Below are 27735 nucleotides of genomic sequence, written 5' to 3' on the forward strand. Positions count from 1 at the left end.
GTAAATCCGATATGAATACATATTAGCTATGAAATTAATCGACCCAATTTTCTCACTAAGACTGTAAATAAATTTAAAAAAAAAACAGTCCCTTCTTACACGAATTACACATTAGGCACGAATAACGTCGCTTTGGGTGAGTTGGTTGAATATGTAAAAGGTGAGCCAATAACCGTTTGTTTGAGAAGAAGAAATATTTACTCAGAGAAAACGAACGTTTATCACGAGTATTTAATAGCCTTAAACGAACGATCTGTTTATCCTAATTCTACAGATAATTCGAATTACGAATTTGCGTAAACTGACGACGAGTAAATGATCTATGGCACTTAAACGCTTGAGCACACTCGAAGTCAAATACATTAACACGTAATTATTTTATACACATTCTCTTCCGGAAAAAATTTCTAATCCTACATATTACGAAAATGAGAAAGTGATACTGTGTAATTTAGAAATAGGTCATGGACTTGGACGAATTCAACGCGTCCTGAAACAAGAAGAAGGAAATTAATCCATGGTAGATGAGAATTAATCATCGAACAAACACCCCTGCGCACATATACATACTTATCACAAATTTATACTTAAGCTAATCGTTTCTTTCGAATTTGTTTTATGACACGCATCGGCTTGATTTCAATACTTATTCTCAGATATTCCGCAACGCTATACCTATGCACACAAGGAAAATCCAGGCCACTTCACATCGCTGTAGATTCTAAGGAACGTAATTATTTCGGGTACAACAGTAAAAGTAACAAATGAATCTTCCGGTCTGCCGAAACTCGCTTCGAGTTTATTGGTTATCAGCAACCGATAATGGCCACGCGGAAAAGACGATTCGTCATTTTTCTACAGAACTACTCGGCTTCCAAAATATTACGAGGTAATCGTTGATTCGATTCGAACTGTCAGATTTTTGTTTTATTCTTCGGTAACAATTAAATTGTACGTATGCCGCAAAAGTCTTGGCGCAATCTGACACAGACTTTGATTCTAAAAGCTGCGGAGTGGAATAAAGATCGATAGAAGGCGTCTTCCGATACTTCGGATCGCAATCATTCAGTTATTCTTTGCATACAATAATCGTTTAGTCATTTTTACACGAGTATCATCAGCAGCTTATGAACGTTGACCTAAAACGATTATACAGAAGCGTCGAGACTCGTCTTGAAAATAAGCTTACTCGAAAAATGTAATCGCAAAGTGATATTGAATCACGTAAATTCCCAAACAGTCGGAGTTTCTTAATACCGCGGGCTCCTTTACGAGTAAATAAACTAGAAACATCATCGTATTTACCGATTGGAATTCTTCTTCGATTTTCCTCGTACACTGAGAAAAATTTCAATTGTTACAGTAACTAGGAAAGTTGAGTAAAACAGGTATCGTTAAAAAAACTGTTTGAATATTGTTGGAATTACGAAAAACGAGGTACGCTTAACGATTTTGCGCTATCGCCGATCCTTTTTTCGTAATTGCGACGCAAAATCAGTTTGTGAGGTTTACTCCACTTTTTAAGTTAAACAAGGCTTTAACGTCAATTCATTGTTGCATAAGTAATAAATTTTCACAACAGTTACGAGAAAATATAGCAACAGTGATCGTAATGAAAAAGAATAGTAACGGATACCAGACTAATTTTCATTTTCTACCTAGAACTATATTTTTCGATTGTGGTAAAAAATGAAAATTGTTCAGGACTGACCGGTAACTGGAACTAAAAATTTCTCTCGGTGTACATAAATAGCCTATCAACATTAGACAAGATGTTGAACATTTAAGTAATATTTACAAACCGCTAATCTCCGCCCACACAACACATATTGTTTAGCCTTAACTAGACACATAAAATTATTGTCCCCATAGCACAGTTTTTCTACATAATTTTTTCACATAATATTTTTCTGTCATTCTGTATAATTGTTTATACTAGGTTCACCTTCACTCTGGATCATATTTGTTTCTCCCATCAGTCGCTATTCACTAGTTGACCCAATCGGTTCAACCAAAAATAATTTTTGTTAGACATGGAGAACATAGTCATAAAGATCCCAGCTCCACTTCTTGGACATTGTGCGAACCAATTTTACTGCTAAAAAGACCTTCTTTAAAACCTTTTAATACAATGACATATAGACTGTGAAGAAACATAGTTTTTTAATCTTTTTAATCAATGACTTCCAACTCGTAACTCCTACATGTAAAACAACCAGAAGAGTGACAATGACTACCGTTACTCAAAGAACATTGTCTCCACAAATTGTAAATTATGAATTCGACTGCATCTTAGTCCGCTTACTATATTTAAAAAAAAGGTAAATAACACTCTTAAGCCTATCTTTTTTTCAATTAATCAAAATGTACTCACTAACCAATAATATATAATAGCCCTAAGAGTATTACATCTACAACATTTAATGTCTGATTGTACTTCTGTTATAAAAAATATTTGTTGTTCTTGACAGTTTAATAAATAAATCGTTCTGAGGAGGGCCCATATCCGGGCCGAAACGTTAACTAAAAATACGTTTACATAATTGACCGATCACCAAGATTCAATAACAGATAAATAGCCTATTAACGATAATCGATCTTATCAAGCCTCCTCGCTAAGATCATCTTTGCACCGGAGTGTGTGCAGATATTCTTTGCCAATGACTCATAAAGTCACGCGTTTTCATGGTCGTGGTCACACGATGACCGTGCCTCGGTACGCGAGCACTAATCGATTCTCATACGGACTTGGTAAGACATCCTTTACCACTCACTTTCAAAGCTACGTTTCTCGTGCGTATTTTGCATGCCTGAGAATCGTGCCGATTAACGCTAGTGCGAATGAATTCTCATACGTGACGATCGGAATACGCGTATTCGCGACACGTCACGTTAGCATAGATTTGTACACGTTGCGACACTCCCTTTGTTTCATTTTCGATCTTCGATTGCACCAACTTGCAACATGTGTCGCCTGTTTAAACGAGGACAAGAGTAGCTCCGAATCTTAGCCGCGCTTTGCGAATTTATCACCGTGTACAGTGGATGTAATTTGTCGCGGAACTTCGTCTTGAGCGATATTTAAAACTTGTTTATTCGCTCTTTATGCGGGCTATAAAACGAGCCACGGTTACGATAAGAAGACGATAAGAGACTGACGCCTGCACTCATCGTGACATTCCTTACGAGGAACTGATAATCGAACAGTTTGCGGAATGAATGAGGATAAAAACTTATCTGAGCACCTTTGACTGAAGAAGGTTGTTATGTTGCAAATAAAGTTGCGGTAGAAATTTTGTTGAAGTTAAAAACAAAGAAACTAGAACGCTTTTTCGGCCAAACTTTTTTTCAAAATTACCAATCAAACCCTTTGAAAAACGGAGGTTCGAAATTGCTTGGCTTAAGAATATGGAGAAACGATTAATTGAGGCAACTTAAATTTTTATAGGACTAAAACTGTGAACGGTGGAAAATTTTATTTATTTATAAAAATTGTTTCTCGAATTCTTCACTGTGCCGCAATAAATTCCTCTGAGTGACTAGTTGCTCGCAATCATAATATTACGCATCGATCGTGTAAGAATCGGTTTCTCTGTTCGAAGATAAGCGGAACAGCGCCGCATTGTCAATGAGATGTAGATTAACTCTTAGCAAAAATCATACGTTAATGGATAAATGACAAAGCCGACTTGCTGATCTGAGATCGTTATCGTCATCCGTAACATCTGTCTGTAATTAACTATCGAAAATTTTTACAAATCTCATGGACATACAGTTATTACCTGCGATGAGTGTAACACGTGTCATTGCATCGATAATTCATCTAACAAACGATATAAATAGCTACAAGGTCACGTAATTAAATCTCGGAAAAAAAACCGTACAACAATTAATTGTGTTTAATGTTTCAACGTCGGCAGCGTGAATTTAAGAATTAAGTCAATTATAGTTTCATCTTCACATAAAGATATATATTTATGGGATGGATTTGTATCTTTGATGATCTTCTTGTCACCGAAGAAGAAAATATATATATATATACGTGTGAGGCGTATCGCAAAAGTAAAATCACTTGGGCAAATGAGGTCTTAATGAGATAATGAGGGAAACGTGAAAATAATGAAAAGAAGCAGAATATACTTGAAAAACACAAAGCGCAATATATATATACATATATATATATATATATATATATATATATATATATTTTATATAATTGCAAACAATTAACGATGAGTAGCGAAGAGATGAGTGGTGTACTATGAATATTGATTACATTACGTACGCAATACTTAAATATAGTTAGCAGAGGGATAAATATACAATTTGTATATTTAGATCGTACGTGTGCTGAGAGTAAAAGACTAGTGCGAAATACGTGTTAAGAAAAACAAGTGAAGAATACACGGAAGGAACGTCAGTTTACTTTGGAAAGCTAAAAACAAAGATGCAGGGAAATCTCGATGAAACGGAGCAAACGAAACTCGGACGACGAGTGGCTTGCCGGATGAACGAAAAGCATAATACTTACGTAAATCTTACTCGATTTGAGAAAAACTTATCAGCACGTTGTTACGTATGGTCACATTAGTTGGCTACTTTTGAACTTATGAAAGATACAGAGGATACATAATAAACTGTTAAGCTACGGGTAAATAATCTCGTCGTTTGTTAAAAGAGTGAAACGTAGGAATGTATGAAGTATAAATATTTTGTACACATGTACAGATATCAAAGTGAGCTTTTGGAACGTTAATTCTCGCAAACGATAATGCAGATAATTGTCGAACCGTTGTTAGTTGAAAAATATACTCTGCGATAAAAATATTTTGCATGAAATAACGCTGGAGAATTGCATATTCGGTAGAACCGCGGGAAATGTGTGTATATTTTTTTTTTCAAGAGATATTTTTGTCAGACAAATTCAAAGGCTGGTGCATAATGAACAAGGCTACTTTTGAGTCAATTGCAATTTCATTTCGGCTAAACGATCATTTTCGAACCTTTTAGTAGGTACGACACGAAGTGATGTCAAAAGTTATTTGAATGTTTCTTTGCAAACGACTGAATCCTAACAATTAAAAAATTGTTTAAAAATTGGTTTTGTTCACGACGAACTACGTTTCAAGAAAAGTTCTCTTTAGTTCTTATTCCCTCAAATGTTAGCGTTTGATAGAAAAAAAGATCCTTCCTAAAGATGAGCTATTTAGCTCTAGTTTAACAGGTCCCGCTTAAAATTTTTATTTTCCATTCATTTAACATGGGAAACTTTCACTTTCGTTCGAAGTCAAAATACTCGGAAGCTATTCGACATTTTTTAAATCCATGCATTGATACGTGGAGCTGAATTTTCAAGATTTCCAAACCTCTACAAAAAAAAAGCATGGTTATCATTATCATTAGAACACTATCGGTCAAACTAGAGCTAAAAAGCTCATAATTTTTTTATAAAACACTAACATTTGAGGGGGTAAGTGGTAGAAAAAACTTCTTTTTTTTCTTACCACCCTCATAAAAAAAAAAAAAACAATACGAATCTGCAGTACGGTTCATTCTCAAAGAGAGGAGGATTTAAAACTCGCCTCATTTTAACCGTGTACGTAATATTAATCTCATTTTTGTAATAAGCTTATTTTATATAAACTTATTTTTTCACACTGTTGAATTCAACTTGAAATTTTCGTAGACTTTAAATTATATCGATTTCATTGAAAAATGTTATCTATTAGTTTCTAGGCACCATTTTCAATAACAGGAGTGCCTCATAAATTTGCTATCGCAAAGAACCTTGGATTGAAAAAAAAACCTAAAATCACCCAGGAAGCACGTTTTGTATTTCAAAAATGGAAAAATAGTTTGTATAGGCGTATAGGTAATAGGCGTTTAATCGGAAACTATACGAAAACGCGTTTAATCCGACTTACTGACAATCATAAGTTATTTGCGTTACCGAAAAATCTACAAACTGGCGTAATTAGGCTAAAAATATCAATTTTACTTTTTATCGGAACCATTCCATGGTTCCCTCGCATCAATCGAAATTCATAGTAATTTTAATACAACATCACCTTATGACATGAGCTACGGTCATCAAATGAGTTGTTGCAATTAATGATTGAAACACTACACTGAATATTCAGTTGCTTGTACCTAGCTGCGATTTTTCCAACTCAATATTCAGTTCCGTTATAACTGAGATTATTTTGAACCAAAAGAATATAAGCTTGCATTAATCAAACATTTGTTGGATCAAAAAGTATGATATTCAGATTTACAAAATTATTTTCATTTTAACTGTATGATACAGGTCGTTCAACTTAATATTTCTTTGACTTCACGTGCTCGTGCTCGTATTAAACAATAATTTAATTAGTAAAAAGTATCGTTCATTTAGTTGGTGCAACTTGTAAATTATTGTAATAACCAAGTAATCGTTTCGCCGCCCGTGTACGCTGTACTTAGTTGATCGTAGCATTTTTTTTTTTTTTCTTTTTGATTCGACGACTTTCTCCTCTCAGTGCAGATACGACCTTATATCGTTACGGCCGATATCATTCTTTGAGAACATATAAAAATTTTAAAATTCTACCCGAAATCGACAAACCTAACGTCGCGATAAGGTTTTTGCGTCGTTGACGAAAAAACAACGCAAAAACGGCGGATGCGATCCCAAACCATTTATAGATGTGACGAATAAAAACATATTTTAGTGCACTGAGAGAAATTTCATTTGTTACAGTAACTGGAAGAATTCGGTAAAACAGGTATCGTTAAAAAAAAACTGTTTAAATATTGTTGGAATTAGGAAGAACGAGGACGCCTAACCATTTTCGGCTATCGTCGATCCTTTTTTGGTTATTGCAACGCAAAGTCAGTTTGTGAGGTTCAATCTACTTTTTTAGTTAAATAAGGCTTTAACGTCGATTTATTTTTGCACGAGCATTAAATTTTCGCAACAGTTACAAGTAAATATAGTATAACAGTGATCGAAATGAGAAAGCATAGTAACGGATACTTGACTTTCCGGTAACGGCTAAAAAACTAATTTTCATACTGTACCTGGAACTATATTTTTCGAATGCGGTGAAAAATGAAAATAGTTGAGGAACTAAAAATTTCTCTCATTATGCCGAAAGGGCTTATCCGCCAAACATACGAGCTTTTATCCTTGTTTATTTTTTTTTTTCTCAAACCACGGACTCGCGGGAAACGCGAGCACGTGCCTAGCAGGATCGTGGTGGGGGTTTGGTGGCGACTACCAACGAATATAGCATAAATACGAGTTGACGCATTGAAAACGGCACTCACCTCCTGACTCGGAGCGCTAGCGTGCGTAAGCCGCTTGGTAAAAGGGACGGTAACTCACAGTGTGACCCAAGACACGGAGCTTGCGGTACCTACGTCGACGAGAATCGCGTGTTCCATACCTGCGAATGTGTGTTAACGAAAAGAATTTTTCCGACATTGAAGTTGACGACAATCTTCCAAGAGTATCGAAATACTGCAGAGCGAAAACGTGAGATATTGTGGCAGTCGAGGATTTCTTTAACAGAGAAATTATCGTCCAAGTGAACAGTGCTTGCCAAAATTCAGGCAAAAGTGGAATCCGTCCCGGTGGAATCGGCCATGGGCCTCGTTTCGTCCACTTTCGCCTCCTTGGCCATTCAATTGGCCTGGAATTGTCAGAGGCTTCTCGACCCTCAGTACAGGTTAGTGGAAACTTTGGGATTTAACGAGTTTAAACCGTGCCGACGTGCCGGCAACGATATCTCGTAATCAATTTTCCGGAATTACAACTCGGTTGATACCAAAACTAAGCAGAGAATTCACGCGGATTAATTTTGTTGCGAGTGTAAAAGAATAGAAAAAAAAAAAACAAATAAAAAATAAATAAATAATAAAAACCCAAGATCTTGAAAACGTTAATCCGAAGCACGAGGCCCGATATCTCTTCTTGACTTTGCACAACGTGATAAATGATAAATTGAAACGGGAACAACAAAAATATGAGCAGCGATAAAACAAGCCATGCTCATGGTCATCTGAAACTGTAGTGGTGAACAATTTAAGACGTACGATCGGCCGACAATTGTCGAACGAGAAGCAAAGCATCGCGATGATGAGATGATAGTTTTTGCACAATCAGTGCTAGAGTTCGTTTTGTTTATCGTGCTTAACCAAATGTCAGAGCTCCCGAAGTCGTAAAGTAACGATTTATCCTGAAGATTTATCGTTACAGTGACGTCACTAATTTCATGCTCGTATTTGTGGTAGGGAAAGGGACCCTCGAGTGATAGTCGAAGACCACGTCTTCGTGTCAGCCCGCATGGTCACTTTCTCTGCAGGCGAAACCACCGGTTGAACTTATCTCATTCGGCTAATAACCGTTAGATATATCGCCTCGTAGAACGTATTTAATGTCTCTGCGTATCTTCGTCAGTGTTTACACCGTCTGGGATATTATAAGAATTGAACAAACAGTTCAATTCGATGACCCGTTACCAAGTTTCTTCTTTATTTACCACATTCCATGACTGATTCCACCACGACACTGAGATAAGCCTAATGGTTGCACGTATTCCGACCTGGTCGAAAGTTGGAAAGGAAAAGTTCCAGGAAGATCCCGCAGTTCCGTTAGAGTCATTGAATTACTGTCAAAGTTAGTTTTCGTGAGATTACGAACGATAATCGAGAATGTCGGGACTGCTTGATGTGTTGACAGACTTTTCGCAAGCTTCTGTTATTCCATTCATACAATTCGAGCTTTGGAGTGAAGCTTGACGAAAGAAATTGTGAAATGAGGTGAACTCCTCAAGCCCAAACAAGCCAAGTTTTTTCAGTACCTGTTAAGCATTGATTCTTATTTTTAGTGCCAGATGAGGACGGCGTGCATTTTATTTAAACGATGGAAACATTCGTTTTGGTTTCGGTTGAAAATATGCTCAAACTAATTGGAAACATTATAATTAGGTCTACGCTCTTAATCGCTAACTCGTTGTTTTCAATAATACGGGATCGGAACATCAAAACAACTCGCAAATAATATTGACATTTCAATAATAAAATCTCATGGATTAAAGTTTTCTCATCTCAACAACTTCGCTTAATTATCGTACGATTTTTAGCGGACCTTCGACGATGCGTGGAAACTTTTATAAACCTTAAATATTTTTTCCAACTGTACAGCGGTATTCACTCGATTCCATATGGGTTGATAATCGTTTCTACACTCAATGAAAGACTTTGAAACTCAAGGTGCAAACCCAGTTCACCTTCACTTTTAACCGAAGGAAAATTTCATTTCCAATAAAAGTCGCTGCTCGCGTATTTAGCGATTGAAGTAACTTCTACGTATGCTTACCAAGTAAAAAATAGTTTGCCGGAACGTTGGTTCAGTTATCCGTGACCTTGATCAAAGTTACCAAGTTCCAATAACATCATCTTGAGCATAAGTGGGTAGAAAACATCAGTGATGAAATATTCTTTGCAGCGATTGGTAACCACCAAGTTTCATTTCGGTGATAGGTTTGATAGGTACAATTTAAAGCCATCATTTTTTCATCCTTCCATCACAGACTTCATCGCTTTTGTAAAGTTATCGCAAGTGAGCATATAACCACGTTATTTCCAGCCAGGATTTTCTGTTCAAAGCCATAAACTTTTTTCCACGTTGTGAAATTTTGCCTGATGTATGAATTTTTCAATTTCTAACCAGGATCACTCGCGATTTTCGCTACAGATCTGTTTCTGGCGATAGACCAAAAACGCTAACTCAAAGCATAAATTTCGTCCACACGAAAGCTTGTACGAACAGTTCGCCAGTAAATAGTTTTAATAATTCTGGCACAGAAACTCGTGGCGACTGAACGTCCGATATAGAAGTTCGATCAGGCACGCTTTGGCGTTTCGGAAATCACAATCTCAAAAATATTTCAGTTTACCAGTGCTAAAAAAAATTCCTACAACATCTCACCATTAAATATACGTTATTATTATCGTTACCGAAAAAAGTCTCTCGTATCGTTACCCTAGAATGGATATGTTATACAGTGTATTTACTATCTGACGTTCTTAATGAACGGTAATATTATAATTAAAGTGTACGTCATCGGCGTGTAGGAAAACATTGGATTTAGTTTTCAGCGCCACTACAATTGTTGGATGTAGACTAGGCCGATAGTTCCTGAGGTCAATCGTGATGGGTATAATGACCGACAATTTTTCGTAAACTGTTTCATCCTTCACCTAGACGTATTAGTAACAATTCCCCGGAAGGCCGTTAGGGCTCACTGAATGCTATCTGACAACTTTCAAAGCGATGGCTGAACTTTTTCATGCTCGGTAAAATCTACGCGGATACTTCTTTACAAATATCCAAATTAAAGTTGTAATTTGTCTTGTATAATTTTTTACCAATAGCTGAACGTTAGATTCAAAGTAAACTTTATTTTTTAATCGTTCTGTACTGTACGCATATAATTTGAAAATCAACTTCTCGGCAGAGAGATAATTCTTTATACATACACGTCTTTACTTCAATTATCACTATTAAATAAATATGTTGTTTGAAAAGCACGTAATGTAATTGTTTCGAAATAATAAGTATTCTCGGCGACTTGAATTAACGTTTCTATAATTATCAAATCAAGCTTTTCTCTACAGATCAGCAAATTGTTCGAGAATGAGAATCCAACTAGTATTCTCATTTTCCACTTGTTTGAAATAGAACAAACGAACCATGAAGCGCCGGCTTCCGAACCCGAAGGTGCTACTGAAGCTAAATTAATATTAGTTGGAGCCAGATCCGGAGCACGCACAAAAAAAAAAAAAAAAAAAAATGGAAAACGAACCCTGAACTTGAAACAAAAATGTCAAGTAAGTTATGCAACATATTAGAGTGATATCACTTGATTGCAACATTTTCTTCGTACGAAATATCTCGTTATTTCTCGAATTTTGACGAGTGAAGTTTCATTTTCTAACAAAGGCGAATGAATTATCCAATTTCAGTCAAGATTGATTTTCTTCTCACATTCCTGTATTCTTCGATAAATCATAAATTCGTTACTTACGAACCGTACGTAGATTTCGCACGCATATATCCCTAGAGTTTTTTCTTTCTTCTTTTTATAACTTTTATTTATTCATTTTTTTTTTTCATTAGACCCGTTCTTTCTATTTCGTATCAAACGAGAAGCTGAAAGAGAAACCTACGCTATAAGGTCATTTATTTACAATAAAAAGTTTCTATAATTGGTTTTGCGATAAAATAAAAATGGCGCGACAACGCAAGCCCGCCGGCAATGAGATTATCATTTCCCCTAAGGTTCTCTTAGATAATTTCCTACGCGTAAATAAACCCGCGTTACCGAAGTAACGCAAACCGGCGTGATAACGCGATCGAGTATCGATCACAACGATCGCGTGGATTCACGCTTTATTGCGAGGGTATAGTTATCGGAATACCTTGCGGTTGGTTGTGAACTTGAGAGCTCCAGGGGATTCGAAATCCGCGTTAGCTGGCGACAAATTTAAAAGTAACTAAAAATATACCAACCAACTTTATACAAGCTGCTGCTGCTACTCGAGTAGGTACAGATCGTTACACAAGAGCGTTTGTGTTGGTGGTGGACGTGGCCTACGCCTACACCACGTCTCGGTAGGAGATCAGCCTCTCTAATTTCAGTCCGTTCCAGTGCGTCCGCACTCGGTGCGAGTAAACAGATGGCTTATTTATGCGCGCAATTTTTAATCCAGGAAATTTGTGTGCGTTCTCAGTTATTCGTCTTCTACTTTGATTATGATAATGCCAAAATTCGCACAGAATTGCTCTTGATCAATTTGTTGATAGAATTTTAGGATTCTTTTTTCCGTGAGCAAAACTAGCTCGAAACTCGTTCCTCGTCCTGTCTAAACGACCATGCGTTGGTGTATATGAAGCGAAGAACAAAATGTTCAACCTCAAGTTTTAACGGTAACTCGATAACGTAACATCGTTTTTGGAGCGCACCAGCGACAATGATTTATTGATAAATCACTTTTTCACGCGGTTGAATTCATTTTCACGGATAAGAAACGGTAGAGACGTCTTCTGGTGTGAATAAGTTGAAATTTTCTTTCAAACCCCGGGTACTGTGGAACCTTATTAATCCATACAAGCACACTTTTACGGGCTCTGCCAGGTTCGAGGAGAAAGCCTTATTGGTCGGTATGAGCACGGAAATCAATTGATGGATATCGTACAAGTCATGTCGTACACACGGTTGAGTACAAGTGTGCGCATAAGACGAAGGCCAGGCGGCGTGATATCGCTTTGTTGGGGCTATTAGCAATTCATTGGTTTTATTGAACAGCTCGATATGCTTGATTGCTCGCAAAGCTGGGTGTGTTTTTTGTATACCGTGTCACGTATTTGGATCAGAACCCGACTTATTTCACGTGTGCAAACGCACTCCGACTGACATCCGATGTACCCCGCATTGTAAACATATTTCGAACACTCATTCCGCAGTTGAATAAGCCCTGCGCGTGCGTGTGTGCTTAGCGTGTGACAATAAACTGTAATTATATTGCAGAGGTAAACGTCGATACTGGAATGAGAAAAGAGAAATGGGAATTATAGACGCCAACGCGGAGCAAACCCAGGCAAAATTTTTCACCCGAAACTCAAAGTCGCGATCTTCTATCTTCGTTTATCGTTCTCTGGATGTCCGAATTCAACGTCATGGCAGTGCAGACGTTAGCATAGAATTGTTTGACTGCTTGAGTCAGGAAGCAGGTGAAATTAAGGCGGTAAAAAAAGAAGGGCTAAACATCGAAGAATTTTTGTTTTCTATTGAATGTAAAAATAAATAACGCGTTTCGCTGTGTTGAAGATGACCGAGGAATGTCGACGTGAAGCCGCGTACACAACAGGTGATACTCGTGCGTGTCTATATTTACAATGAAACAAGAGCGTAGAAAAACAGAACTAGAAGAGAAAAAATAGAATTACAATAGCGCTGAAAAGTATTTTGACAAAGATAGTAATTGAGTTAATTACATGCAAGTATAAACTACAAAAATCAATAATTTTATTTGTTAAAAGAAATTTGATGTTCTACATAATTGTTAAAAATTAACCAGGAATCATTTTAATGCCCGTTAATTAACCGCCAATTTCATGGAAAGTCATAATTTTCATGGAAATAATCGTAGACAAGTGTTTCGAAGAAACGATTGTATATTTGAAAACCGTATCCGAACAAAACTCTCGTATTGTAAGATTCCTGTGCATGATTAATTGTCATTAGAACATGACTAAACGAATTTTTCTTAGATATTGTACTAAATTTTTGAATCACTGCTTCAAAAACTCGAGGAAATCTATCGGAGTAAATCATTTTGAAAAAACGTGTTCCAAAAATGAGCCTGGAATGGAAATTGCAAAGCTTTTATGTCGTGGCTTGACGATATACCAGTCCAGTAAAAAAAAAAACGAAGAAAGCCAACGAAAAAAAAAAATTATCAAATGAAGGTTCAAGTGGAGAAATTAATCTTGATTGAATTGAATCTCGATCTCAAGACTCTCTCCTTCGCGAATAAAAAATTCAATTTCGACAGGTTTAGAAAGCTTGTACATTATTTCACCTTTTTTCAGTGTCGATAGATCAGTCTCTTTTTGTCAATGAATTCTGTACAAATCACCTAATATGAATCTTTGGTAACCTCAATACGGTGTCCAATAAAACATCACTCAAGTCGTGCCAACAATAGCTTCTGAGGAAGTAATTTGTGTCGAGCGATTTGGAGGAGATTTTTATTTTACGTCTGAAATGAGCTGGAATCTATTCAGAGACGGACTGAGATAAGTGTTTTTTTGAATTACAAAAATCATGAAATAATTAGGAAACTTTTCTGAAATAATCGACAATGGAGTTCCTCGAGTTAAATACTGTGTACATGAAATTTTTTTCCTGTCGCGAAAATATTGATTTAATCGTGTTGAATTTGATCGAAGTTTGCCTCGTCGTTTGCTCTTTTGGATGCTTTTTTGCTGAGTCTGCATTCCAGACACATCATTATTCATTTTCTTGGTTTGTTACACTTCTGCTCCTGCCACGCGGATGTTTGATGATGAAGAAACATCGCTCACTCCCACTTCTTGTGCGCTTTGTGCACCGAACCGGTGCGTTCCACGCCTCCTAATTCGATTCGAACCGTGAGTCCGTACAACATAACACGTGAGCTAGCGAGCAACGTTTCATGCGAGTGAAGTCTACGAGGAAACATGCGTAGGTATAAGTGCGTCTATTCTTAACATCAATTATACTCAATTAAAGTGGCCAAGCAGCGGCAAAAGTGTCCCTGCAGCCTGCAATGCCACGCTACTCAGAGCACACGAGGTGTTCTTAAACGCAAAGTGATTCGGTGCACGTACCTACTTGCGTACGATATTGTACATGGCAGTGGTAGGTACAAAACGGCAGCGATATAGTCTAGAGATGACGACAGAGCAGATTCTCTCCTGATAAGTCGTACGACACTGTATAACACATGTGACGATTCGTATTCTTAAAATGAAAATTGAACGTAGTCATCGTGACTTGTACGTTCTCCACGACAATCCTCGTCAACCCGATGATTAACACGCCTCATCGAGTTTTATAAGCAATTAAATGAAATGTCGCACATCGTTCGATATGTTTTCGCCAAGTTTGATCGGTAACTTCTGAATGTTATACCCCGAGGATTCCATCTCGACGTAATCGACGGTATATAAGTATTAAATCACCGATTGGAACGTAATCTTGTACCAATTGAAGGAGATCGATGATGGTGAACGGGGATTCATCGATGTGAAGAATACGAATGGTCGAGTGAACGAGATAAAAGATGGAAAAAGAGCTGGGACCTTGGAAGTTGGAGAACTTGAGACCTTGACGTGTCGATGTGACCGAATCGAGATGTCGTGAAGTCCGAGGCGGTCAAGAATGTCCGCGGACAGAGTACAGACCGATCATGATATGGTTAGATGACTGGACGCGTGTGTGGAGTTTGTCCACTTGAGCATAACGTAATATCTATACTCGTAGACGGTTGTTGTTGGTGTGTGTTGATCGTGTTCGGTGCTCGTGCACCCGGCTGGTCTCTCGTCTAGTTGGCGCGTCTTGGGACTGATTGTGAGTTTGCGGATCCGGCAAGTTACGCCCACTGCACACCGCGTCTCGTATAAACATGTCTCCGATGTTGTACCGGCTGTATAGTAAACGGCAACGGTGATCAACACTTGAGAAGAACTTTTATAAATCTAGATTGATAGATGCACAGACAGACAGGACGACAGTTACAACGATGTTTTCGCGCCGTGATGCGAGTCCAGAGAATTTATACAACAATAGAACAGCGGCGTCGTGTTCAAGGTTCACTGCTAATAAAAGTCTTGGAAACTTGAGAAAGATTTTAAACACGGATTATGCAACGATGTTCCTAATTATCAAACGCTGTCTCGTGTCCTTTTATGGAAACCAGAAGTAGTCCTGGGTGCAGTAGCGATTCAGTGGCGACTTCCGAGGTCAACCGCTCGTAGAATGAGGTTTATATACTGTCGATAAGAAATCATCTGAATCGTGTGGACAAATTTAACGCTATTCGAAGTGAGCTACCTATAAAAGACCTAATTGAAACCGTACTGTAATTCTGACAAGTTGATTGTCGTTCGACTCGAATAAGTTAGCAATAATACGTACTTGATCGCTTCTCAAAAAGATTCCGAGTTACGCGTAAGAAAGCACCTGAGATTAGGCAAAATGGTTCCAAGCTGTTGGATGGTAGATGAAGTCACATGATCATGAAAGGCCAGTTGAAGTCACGCGAAGCTGTTCCAAGTCATGCTATTATAAAATCAGGTGAAGTTATATAGAGCAATTTGGATTCGTTCAGACAATAAAATTCTTTCAAACCTTTTGATCTGTAAAAGAGGTGTACGTTAAGTCAAAGTAATATAAGCTAATCTCGAAAATTGAGATAATGAAATAATTTATCTTCTGATTTTAATGACCGGTTAAGAAACCGAACTATTTCAAAGGGAATTCAGAGTTTTTGGAAACACTGTAAACATACAGAGCAATAACGAATATTCAAATCACATATTATCGACGTGTTTTTACTTAATATAGTAATTCTTGTTTACTGCCAAACAAGTCGTACTAGAACAGTAAATGAATGGGAGGTATTTCAGAACCACACCAGCTTCATGCGTTGCGAATCGATTCGCGCACGATCGGAAATAAATGTGAGATCGGGAACAAAGTAGAAAAAGAGAACATTGGACATGAGCATGCGAAGAAGGCGATGTGTGGATGTTTTGTAAGCGTGTTGGATCTGTGGGCAAAGGTCCTAATTGTACAGCAAGGGTATTGGAAACGTTAATTATTGAACTTGTATATGAATTGTGTTAATGAAGGGTTCGAATGTTTTCTTGTTTCGCTGAATACCACGTTGTGTGTCACCTGATACATGAATTTCGGGAATTTATTCTCAGCTTTTTTTCACGTGGAATGCGGAATCCAATTGACATTCATTTTTGGGTAAAGGTGCCTCTTGTAAAAATGCACAACACGAAAGTCGCACTGTACTGACAATCCAATTTAAAGGTCAACGTCTTACTTTCCAATAAATTTAAGTTCTAGTGTTTAAAGTGATATGCCAATCAAAGTCGTGTGTGATGGCCTTGCTCGAGTGCACATGCGTAACAAGTATCCGTGAATCACCATGCGACGTAAATCGAATACTTAAGTGGTAGATGGAGTATTCCATAATTAGTCGATGGAATCCGATGGACACCTGCGTTAAAGGCCAGCGATAATCTACCTTACGTAACAGGACGATATTGAGAAACGTATCGCCAAAAAAGGGCCCTCGCTAATTTCTCTGTTCAGGAGCAAGAAGTGACGACTCGTAACTCGGGGCAAAGACCCATGTCGCTGGTATACACGTCATTCTTGTACCCGGAACATACGTGAGCAAGGCACGATTGTGTGGTCCAACTCGGTTCAACCAATCTCAGTCAACTTCAACACGAGCATTCAGCTCTACTCACGACGAGTGCGAGCGCACCGGATTGTACTTGGACGTTTTGCCGATTCATAAGCAAGCAGCAAACGCACAGATAGATAACCACGCAGTCACTATCTCGTAAAACTGAGGTTTAATAACTGTTTGCAAAAAGATGATAAGCGAAGTTCGAATACAGAGAAAAAGTAAATCAGATCTCGATGAAGAGCTGTTCGTTTAATCTCCGCAAGAATTGCTGCGGACTTCTATTTCGGGTTCGGTCCATGTCAATTTAACCCATTCTCGGTCAGGGTTCATCAAACTGCCCTTAACTCGCAAGACGGAGCGGCTGCTTCTCACTTAACCATTTGTCAGCTCTTTTTGTCGGGTCCATATAATACGAGTGGAAAAAATTCCAGCGACGAAACGAAGAACTAAATTACATTCAATCTACCGAACGAATGTTACGGTGCATAATTTATAATACCCGGAATTACATCATGTCGATATTCAAAGAGCAAGCGTGCAGCCGTGATTGGATACCGAAATAGAAACCACGTCACGAACGAAAAAAGCCAGACAGATATTATTGAGTGTATAGCGTATCCATAACAGTTCGCACAAAGTATTCGTGCGAGGTCGAGTTGTCACAATCACGTGAATGAATCAATCCCCGTAAGCTTTTCATTCTTATCAGAGCTGAAGAAAGATCTCTTTTCATGCCTAACCAGACACAGTAAGGCAAGGGCCAAGAGCCAAGAGGTTAAAAGGACAATGCGGCGCCGGTTCCACGAGCACAATAACTCGCACGGTACACCAGACGAACAGCCTGCACTAAAAGCATGTGGCTGATAACGACATTTACTAACTCAGACCCAAACTCGTCATCCGTCGGAGCCTTTGACCCTGGGCCTAAGACGAGATTGAAATATTGGTAGGGCTACTTGGGAGCTAGCGACTTCTCGAGATCCTTCCGCGTTAGCTGATCATGCAAGATTCACGAATCACAAGCCATATTTATGCACTTTACAATCTTGTAACATTCGCAAAAAAGTTATCATCGTCTCGTTCATTCTCTAAAAGACCATAACGAGATGTGTTGTTCGGATTTACAGATGCGTAGAGTTGAAACGAGCTACAGAATCGCCGTCACCGGACAACCAGAAGCTGGATCATACGGTTGACCATGAATCGCAGCGGCCAACCACAGTCGTCGACAAACGGAGTCCAGTAACCCACCTGAATCAGAGGACACGTGTGATTAACCGTCAACGATACAGGAAGAGACCTGCCAGCTTCGACACTGCGATGATAGCGAATCGGTGCGACAACCCGCCGGCCGTTCGTGTCACCTGCGTCGTTACTTCTACCCCGAGCTTGAAACGCAACCCTCAGCCCCAGTTCTGGGACGTCACTTCTTCCTCGGGCTGCTCTTCAGACTCCGGATCGTATTTGGGTGAGTTTAAATATCCGAAATCCCAAATGACCTTGTATAATTTTTGACCACGCAGAATTTTTCAGATCTTCGACGGCTGTAATCCAGCTAAAGTTTCAATCTGAGTTTACCGAAATGAATTTCCATGAATAGTATCGGATTCCGTAGAGTTGACAAATTTCGTGAAGCATTTGCAAAAATCAGAGAGTTGCCAATTACAGGACTTCTTGATTTGGCAAAATTGTTATGAATATGCGCATTGCCAATCAATGAGACATCGTTGTTCGTTACAGATTCGGATTCGGACGTGGAAGATCGTCTGAGCGGATCATTCGCGGTAAAGAAACACGAAGAAACTGAGGATGAGAAAACTTTTTCGATGTCGGCAGAAGAGGAGGCGGCCTTGAGGATGACAGTGGGTCGAGGTCACTTCAGCAGGTCAAAAAAAGACAGATTCCTCAATCATTTGAGGTTGGAAAAACGGCTCAACGGTCTGAGCGATAACTTCTGTGGAGCAAATCACCGTGGCCGTGGTGGTATAACAGGCAGACGTTACTCTGGGGATCTGTACAGGGTCTTGTACTAGTCTAGATTCAGAATTTTACCACGGAATATGCCGTATGGAAATTAATCGAGTAATCCAAAACGGTTGTGATACCGGAGGTGAGCACTTTCACAGTTATTTGGATGGAACGATAGCTGTTTCGGCACTCAAGGATCACGTGACGAATGTGAGGATGGAGGAACTTGAGTGTGATACAAGTTCCAATCCAACATCTTCACATATTTGTGCAAATTGTACAGTGTTCATTGAGCAGCCGAGACTTGTGCAGATAAGTGTTCATCTCTGATGCGTTACGCGGGGTTTTATTTACAAGGCGAGTACGGGTCAGTAGTAAAAGCCCTAACGAGGCCAAGAACGAAGCCTGCGATAAAGCGATACTCGAACCACATATACGACTGTGTGGGTGCAAACGATTCTTGGGAAACTTTGTTCCACATTCGAAATTTTGTGACGTTAATTTCTCGATCCTAGAATGGTAACGGCTTCGCAATAGCGATGACAACTGCATGGACAAATTCGCGTCATTCGATGAAATTTACGACCAGTCGTCACTTCTGTACAGTACATACGTACAGTCAATCAGCGCAAAGCCAATTCTCTGTCTATTTGGTTCTTCAAAGTGATCTGATATTTAACACGATTGTTTTGCCCCTTGGTCCTGAAACGTGACGCGTGCGGTAACTACTCGACGAACGTGGTTGCGAGCTATGCGAACTTGAGACCATTTACAATCGTTCTGCATCATCGCGAATGCTCGCTATACATAGCTGGATACCTTCTTTAGGATATCAAAGTCGGTTTAGTGCAGGCGGATTTTTAGTTTATCGAATCTCATACGTAGTATATACGTGTCATTGTAAACTGGTACTTTTAGGGCCTTCAGCCAAGGTTTACACACGATTGCTTTCAACCGGGCACCTTGAGTCGTTTTTTTTTTTTTTTTCTTTTTTTTTATCTCATCCTGTTTCTCACAGTTATCTTTGTTTCAAGACTTTAGATATGGCAGCGAAAAGCCGCTTTTATACGATAAGTAAACGAAACCGTGTGTCTGATGTTTGAACAAATGATTCTTCGGTCATTTCATATTTTATTTACATATACGTTATAACTGGTATTACGATTCATTATTTAATATATTTATACCCGGTCAGTTGAGTCAGAATGCCGCGTGTTCGATAAAAACTATTATAAAACGAACGTTACCTACTTCGAACTTTTCCTTTATTTCTTTTTTTTTTTTTTCTCTCTTCTGTCTCTGTTTAAACTGTAATTTTCTTCGAACACGCGAATAAACACATGCTTGGCTAAATTGTGGGTCAATTCCGCACGACTAGCAACCACGTAAATTCACATAATACGGTAGGATACGACGAGTGCAAAAAATTAAAGCCTTATATAATTGCATTGTCTTAAAAATCATATATACAGTAGTCTAGGTATACTTATATGCTACGGTAATTGAAAATTTATAATCGAATCGAATTTAAGGTACGAAAGTACTCGTACAGTTGTAGAAGGGTGATTGAGCCAATACAAGAATGTATAATGAAATGAAAAATCCCATTGAATGAATAGAACTTACCATATATAAATAGTATCAAATATTTCATACGCTAGACGACATGTTCATTTATTGGCATAATCCCTTGATGATAAAAAAAGAAATGTTTACGTGTAGTATATCATGTAAATAGTGTCGCGATATCGACACAAAAAAGACTGCTTGAATAATTGAAAATAGTCTAATATTATATAGATTATGTTATTGCTAATTCTTCAAATATGTATTATAGGTATACCGAATTACTGCAGCGCGTTGTACATATGTACAATGGAAATTTTATAATAATCTTAACTATTATTACCCTCGCAAAAGATTTACATGTTTCAATATATTCTATGTAATCAATCCCATATATCATTATACACCCCGTGTTACGAACTGAATTCGAAAGAATGATTATTACTTTCTTGATGTCTATTTTTTTTTTTTTTTTTTTATTTTCTTGCGAAATGAATCTGTTTCTATATTTGATAATAAATGTGTGTGAAAAATAATAACTCTGTGATGCATTTACACTGGTTAAAATTATTTCTAACCTGTTATGATTTTTTTTTTTCTAATTCATCAAACCAAAATATACACGAAAGTTGAATCGTTGACGATTGCTGATTTGCATAAAACATAACAAATAGACGTTTAACTCCCAAGATTCTTATCAGCGCCAAGTAAAGTGAACGCAATGACGAATAAATTATTCGGAGATGAAGGCAAAAGGGGTAAACACTGCCCGCACACTTGACGGATTCTTTAGGACCACCAAGGAAACTACGAAGATAATATTGTGACATTTTACCCTTATGTTATCGCAAAATGTGGATTATCGAAAGTTCTCGAGCTTATACGGATAAGGGAAATACCTAATTTGGTTAATTGTAAAATAAAACATAACACGCGACTCATTTTCACACGCACAATTCCTGTGGATATTTCACTTAAAATTTCACGTTTTCATGTGAGTAAAAAATTTGCGTCGCAATTTGGACACGTGAGATTCGTCTCGAATGGTGTACACGCGTTTACAAAAATATATTCACACCAAACGTCGGTTCGTAGTAACACTATTCAGATGTAGCCTTGCGACCCACATTGCTTACTCTTCACCCGGAAGTGTTTTTCGGCCCTGAGACCTGCGAAAAGACCCTACGTTACTAAATTTATCGCCCATTCTTTGGCAGCTCAAGTTATACGCCGTGGCCCTGTAATTACCGCGCAACCTAACCTCTGACTTTTTCTTTCTCGTGAAAATATCAGCAGTTTACAAAGAGAGTAAAAAAACATTTAGGTAATAAAGCAATAGAAACATCGTGCCGTATGTTTACGTGTACAATATACATGTAATTACGATGCAAAGTATGATTTACGCTGGCAAATTAAACATAGTAGACGTTACAATTGCAGGTTCTATTACTGAATAATGTAGTTGATAATTGGCTTTTTACCGTAATATGGCTACTGGGTCAATTTTTATGCAAAGTTTAAATTATATTACGCTATTCAAGTCGAAAAGTACCCGAGAAGTACGTAATATTCAATAATTATAAGACAAAATCAAATATTTTTGTAGGGTGCAAATCTGTTTAGGACCTCGTAAAGTGCACATTGGAGTGAGATTTAATATATCAGATTAATACCGGTTGATTCGGAATTTGAAAATGTCCGTAATTTAATCGTGACGAATGAAATTGTCAAAAATTTATAACTTAACGATGATAACGAAACTACGAAATAACGTTAAGCAAAATGCTGTATCCCATCGGAACCGGGTCATTACTTTTTTTTCACTGGAGTAAATCTGAATTTTCCAGATACTAATTGAAAATAGTGACAAGAGGTTTAGTCAAGTTTGAAATCCTGAGCATCGTCCGAAGATAAATACCTATAACGCGCAATACGCGTGTGTTTCAACGAGTTCCTATAATTCCCGCAAGAGGCTCTGCGCGATGAAAAAAATAGGCGAACATTAGTATACACAGACTTGTTTATCAGGCTGACATTGCATATTTGTGAACTGCATATAACAATTTGAAAAGAGGTGTAAACGTTATTTACACGTGGTGGATTGTTCATTTGTCACCGGTAGAAGTCAAACGTTAAAATGTTCGCGGGATATAAAATAGTAATATTTCTATCGGTGTTTACATTCGGTTGTGAATACTCAGTGGCTGAGAACCAGAATCACGGCGGCCCTGAGCCCCAGATTCCAGTTGTTCTTTGGCACGGAATGGGTGAGTCGAATTGACGCTAAACATGAGAAAGAAAATATGTTCTTGAAGTAACATTTATCTCTAATCTCGCAAACACGTCGAAACAAGTGACAAGCAACCGGCACCCGTGTCGTATACAATTCTAATTCATTGAGCTTTGCAATTTGCCCGTAAGATGCCAGGACAGTTTTCTTATTCGCATATACGATTCAGATTCTATCAATCTATTAAATATATCCCTATTGGTTCATATTGTGACTAATCTACATGTCCTTAGCTCTGCCCTCACAACTAGCGTGAAGTTTTACTCTGTTTACTTTGAACGAATCAGACTATGATGAGCTTTTGCGAGCTTGCTTTTCGAACTCATTATCAACCGCTGTTGTGCGCTTTAGTGTGGCTTTCACTTCATGACTTCGTCGTGTTTGTCAGTCGGTAATGCAGACAATGTTACAGTCGGTAAGGCGGGTTTCGCGGTGTTCTTGTAAGTCGGATTGTCGCCCGACCAACAACAAAGGGGTAACTGTATCCAACGACGTTGCAAACCGGGGAAAATTTACCCAACTCCAACAATTTATCGGTGTTTTGATAATTACTGAAAAGCGGATGGATTCATAAGATAAAATTCATCGGACATCAGATGTTCAACTAATTTTGAGTTATGAGCTTTTTAAATTATTCGAATCCTTTGGCCAAACAAAGATGCAACATGAACTGTTCACTTTAAAGTATTCTGTCACGTTTCTGTGTATTATATTTATTAGTATAGTCATGTTCACATAAACATCATAAAAATCATTTTGCAGACTCATGTACCGATGCAATATTTATATTCCATTTGCAATTTCAAAAAGTTTCGAGAATACTATCTCGTTCTGTATAATTGAGAAATTCCGATTACTGATCAGATCAGATAAGTGATCTTTTTCCAGCCGTAATTAGAAAAGTGTCCAAACAGTCTAAACATACAAAATGATCGCATGGCTTCGCTGTTTGATAAATTTGACGAATTGTTTTCACGCTCGACACTTTGGACACAATTTTGTTCGTCAAGTTCATTAGAACCAACGAATAGTTATGTAAATAATTATTGCAGGTGATAGCTGCTGCTTTTCTTTCAGTCTTGGGCAGATAAAGAAGATACTCGAAGTCCATTTAACTGGTGTATACGTTAAATCCATTCGTATCGGGGGTTCCGAAATCGAGGTACACCCAATAATTCACCAAACACGATTGTAACCTTTCATCACGCTCATTACAGTACTTGTTTTATAATTTTACTACCTTTAGTCACTCTTTGTAGGATGTTGAAAACAGCTTCTTCAAAAATGTAAACGACCAAGTTGCCGAAGCTTGTAATCAGTTGGCGCAGGACACCCGTCTTCAACGCGGCTACAACGCCATAGGATTTTCACAAGGAGGACAGTTTCTGTAATAAGATAATAACGATGAAAAATACTATATCTAAAAATATGACAACAACATTTTCAAAGGCTCCAATATCTAATCCGTATCTTAATATTGGCTACTCGTTTGAACAAGACGAGCGGTCGCCCAGAGGTGTCCCAACCCGCCAATGCTGAACCTCATCTCTCTTGGGGGTCAACACCAAGGAGTCTACGGCCTTCCACATTGCGCGTCCTTAGAGCACCGCCTCTGCGACTACTTGCGACGGATGCTCAACTATGCAGCCTATCTTAAGTAATGTTCTAATTGAAACGACTTAGGGTAACGTGTTGTCGAAGTCAAAAAGGTACGATGGTTTCTTAATAGCGTCATTTGAATTCAAGGGATGTGCAACGCAAGCTGGTTCAGGCCCAATACTGGCACGACCCGCTGAAGGAAGATGAGTACAAAAAGAACAGTATCTTCCTCGCCGACATCAACAACGAGCTGACTTTGAATGAGGTAAGAATTTCGGTAAGCTGCAGATGTAGCGATCGTTAGTAAACAGAGCACGCTATACATTTGCCATCGCAGAAGCGTTGAATTGATAAAGAATCCTAAAATTAGTTGAGAAGCGTAGCTTGAAGCCCGAAAATATTATTGGTAAGTATTTTCAGAAGTGGATGTATGTGAGCTAAGATTTCTCGTGAGCAGGACTCGGCCAGTCGAACCGTGGAACGGATTTGGATGATATTTGCACGGGACACTGTTCATATGGCGAAGATAGGCCAATAAAGTTTAGAGCCCAATTACACTGCCGGTTTCGAAACAGATATCGCTAACTCCGTCATTCTTCACGATATTCAAACAAATGCTAATTCAGTCAGATTATTTCGAGTAAACCCCGTTTGGACAGCCCAGATAGGACACCAGTGTTATTGGACAAAAAAAATAACCGAAAGCTGTATTGGTAACAAAATTAATCGGACACACTCCGATTGGACAACAAGATTTATTCAACACAGTCCGATTCGATACCGAGAATTGAAACGATTTCAAAAACTCCGATTGGACACCAGCGATTTTGGACACAGCACGATAAGAAACTGCACATTGAATAAACTTTGACAGCCCAAGAAATTGAATGAATCTTCAAACACTGGATTGAAACCAAAATTGTTAAGATATGGAAAAGTAGCCCAAAACTTCGTATTCGATTTTCATTCAGTGTATCCAGTTAACAACACTGTACAATTCTTCCAGTTCATGACATAGGGTGGTTACTAATGCTGCAGTGGAAAAAAAATCCTATGTCCGATAAATCTCTGTGTCCAATCTGTCTGTGACCAAGTAATCTCGTGTCCAATAATTCTAGTGTCCTACCGAGTGATGTTCAAATATCAAGCAAACCAGCAGTAGGCGATCATGCTTGATGCACAAAAGCGGTGAGCCTGTTGGCTGAAACGGGTTTGTTTACTTCTGAATTCAGGACTACAAACAGAACCTTCAGAAACTCAAGAAGCTGGTGCTGGTAATGTTTGAGAACGACACAATGGTTCAACCACGGCAATCAGAATGGTTTGGATTCTACAAGCCTGGCCAATCCGTGCAACTTGAAACTCTTCAAGAGTCTGCCATCTACACAGAGGTATACACCTATTTTTATAACGTGCATCAAATTTTTCCATTCTCCGCATTATTTCAACCATCTTTTATTCACCGACAGGATCGTCTCGGTCTACGTGCCATGGACAAAGCCGGGAAGATTGATTTTTTGTCCATTGCAGTGGATCATCTTCAATTCACGGATGTTTGGTTTATCGAGAATATAATAAATAAATATTTGTCCGGGAATTCTTTCGAATTTTAATTAAATCTGTTCTCTACTCATACGGCTATGTGAACGGATTGATATATGTTTTTATAAAATAATTTTATACCAAAAATAAGATGAAACTCTTGATTGTAATACGACTATAAATAGAAATAACTTGTGAAGATCTTAATATACCTTATCGAACAAAATAAACATACTCATAAAGTAATACAAAAGAAATGAGTTCACGTGTAAATGTTATCTATAAATCTAAATATCTGCGTTCCAAATATTATAATCATCAAAGTGTTTAAATAATTATTATCAGCAGAAAACTAATGAGGTATACACATAAATACCCAGCCGCTTATATCACGGTTCAACCCTACATTGATCGCGGAATTAATTAAGCTTCAACACGTGGTTACAAGTAAATATTTTTACCAATGAACTGTTATATTAACGCTATGATAATTTAATATTCTGACTCTTTCCACTCAAGCTACAAAGTACATGTACAGGATTCGTCGTAAGAAATGAAAGTCGGCAACATAGTCAGTAATTAATTTTTCAATTACTTGAATAATTTTTCTCGTCAAATGGAATTATAGTATTACACAAGGTAATATCATCATTGTTCAGTGTACAGGGTGTTGATAAATAAGCGTACCAAGCTTGAAAGGGTGATAAAGTGTGCCTAATATAGTAATTTGAGAGACAAAGAATATCGATTTTTTCAACAATATTTTTCCTTGTCATTACGTTTTTATACGAAATATATGTCACTTGATTCGCGGTGTTAGAAATAGTAAAATTTTTGATTCTTAAAGATTTCAGCTGGCCGACTTACAAAAATTTTCGTGCCAGCGGCTGCGGGATGCCAATAAAATTGAATGGCTTCTGAATTCATTGCAGACACGTTTGGAATCTTGCTCGCAGGCTAAATAAGGATTATCCAATTTATCTGCTTAGGTTGCGTATGTTCCACTAGTACACGACATTGAGGTATGACGATTTTTTGTTAATGACACTTAGGCAAAGAGCCTGCGGCCAACTATTCACGGAAATACCTTCTACAGGTTCTGTTTCACCATTGCCGTTACAGTTCAGCGTTACATTACAGGTTTTATGGCCAAACGCATAAAGCTTTTCCTATTCATTGCCATTACGTCGTACAAATTACAAATTTGAGACAAGGAAAATTTAGCTGTCGTTTTATTTATTTATTTATTCATTTATTTATTTATTTTGTTTTTTTTTTTTTTCTTTTTGAGGGAAAAAAGTGCATTCGCGGAAAGACGCTCAAGCCAGGCTTTCCACTTCGATTCATTACAAAAAGACATCGAAGCTTTCAACGACTAGAGAGAGAGAGAGAAGCTTGTATAGAGTCACTGAACTCCGAAATGATCAAGTTATCGACATCCTTTTATCACGCATTCAATACAAATCACGATAAATTGTTCGATTATCAGTGTATTTTAGCACTCGCTAAAGTATCTTTGAGTCCAATAAAATGCCGCCATGTGTTTAAGAAAAGAAGTTAATTAGAACTCCTGAGAGAAATTTGATAACTAATCCGAATTATGTCTGCAATTTTAATTCTACCTGGATCAAACCTGAAGTGTTCAAATATGCAACACACGGATCAGCTCTTACGAGTTTTCTCTTTTTTACCCGCGAGCAAAACAAAATGTTTCAATTTTGTCATGATTCCGAACCGGTTTCCATCAT

At 38.0% G+C, this 27735-nt stretch overlaps 2 protein-coding genes across 3 annotated transcripts; both read left to right on the forward strand.

Annotated features, from left to right (window-relative positions):
* Positions 1–7315: 7315 nt before the first annotated feature.
* On the forward strand, positions 7316–21109 carry LOC107222845. 2 transcript variants are annotated; one of them, XM_046730692.1, is made up of 3 exons: positions 7316–7709; positions 18150–18490; positions 18763–21109. In XM_046730692.1, exons 1-3 carry the CDS (start codon positions 7627–7629, stop codon positions 19053–19055), a joined length of 717 nt encoding a protein of 238 aa, XP_046586648.1. In that variant the 5' UTR covers positions 7316–7626; the 3' UTR covers positions 19056–21109. The 2 variants fall into 2 exon arrangements, with proteins under 2 accessions (XP_046586648.1, XP_046586649.1); XM_046730693.1 differs by lacking the exon at positions 7316–7709 and adding an exon at positions 14255–14283.
* A 1435-nt stretch (positions 21110–22544) lies between these two features.
* LOC107222835 (palmitoyl-protein thioesterase 1) lies at positions 22545–26244 on the forward strand. Its single transcript, XM_015662353.2, has 7 exons — positions 22545–22823; positions 23899–24008; positions 24106–24233; positions 24345–24503; positions 24593–24710; positions 25678–25836; positions 25915–26244. Exons 1-7 carry the CDS (start codon positions 22694–22696, stop codon positions 26056–26058), a joined length of 948 nt encoding a protein of 315 aa, XP_015517839.2. The 5' UTR covers positions 22545–22693; the 3' UTR covers positions 26059–26244.
* Positions 26245–27735: the final 1491 nt, after the last annotated feature.

Source organism: Neodiprion lecontei, chromosome 2 (genome assembly GCF_021901455.1).
Source record: "Neodiprion lecontei isolate iyNeoLeco1 chromosome 2, iyNeoLeco1.1, whole genome shotgun sequence".
NCBI classification, from domain to species: Eukaryota; Metazoa; Arthropoda; class Insecta; order Hymenoptera; family Diprionidae; genus Neodiprion; species Neodiprion lecontei.

Coding starts and splice junctions, on each gene's coding strand:
- LOC107222845 (XM_046730692.1), top strand. CDS start 7,627: ATGGGCCTCGTTTCGTCCACTTTCGCCTCCTTGGCCATTCAATTGGCC. Junction 7,710..18,149: donor CTTCTCGACCCTCAGTACAG/GTTAGTGGAAAC, acceptor TCGGATTTACAG/ATGCGTAGAGTTGAAACGAG. Junction 18,491..18,762: donor AGACTCCGGATCGTATTTGG/GTGAGTTTAAAT, acceptor TGTTCGTTACAG/ATTCGGATTCGGACGTGGAA.
- LOC107222835 (XM_015662353.2), top strand. CDS start 22,694: ATGTTCGCGGGATATAAAATAGTAATATTTCTATCGGTGTTTACATTC. Junction 24,504..24,592: donor AACTATGCAGCCTATCTTAA/GTAATGTTCTAA, acceptor TTTGAATTCAAG/GGATGTGCAACGCAAGCTGG. Junction 24,711..25,677: donor ACGAGCTGACTTTGAATGAG/GTAAGAATTTCG, acceptor TTCTGAATTCAG/GACTACAAACAGAACCTTCA.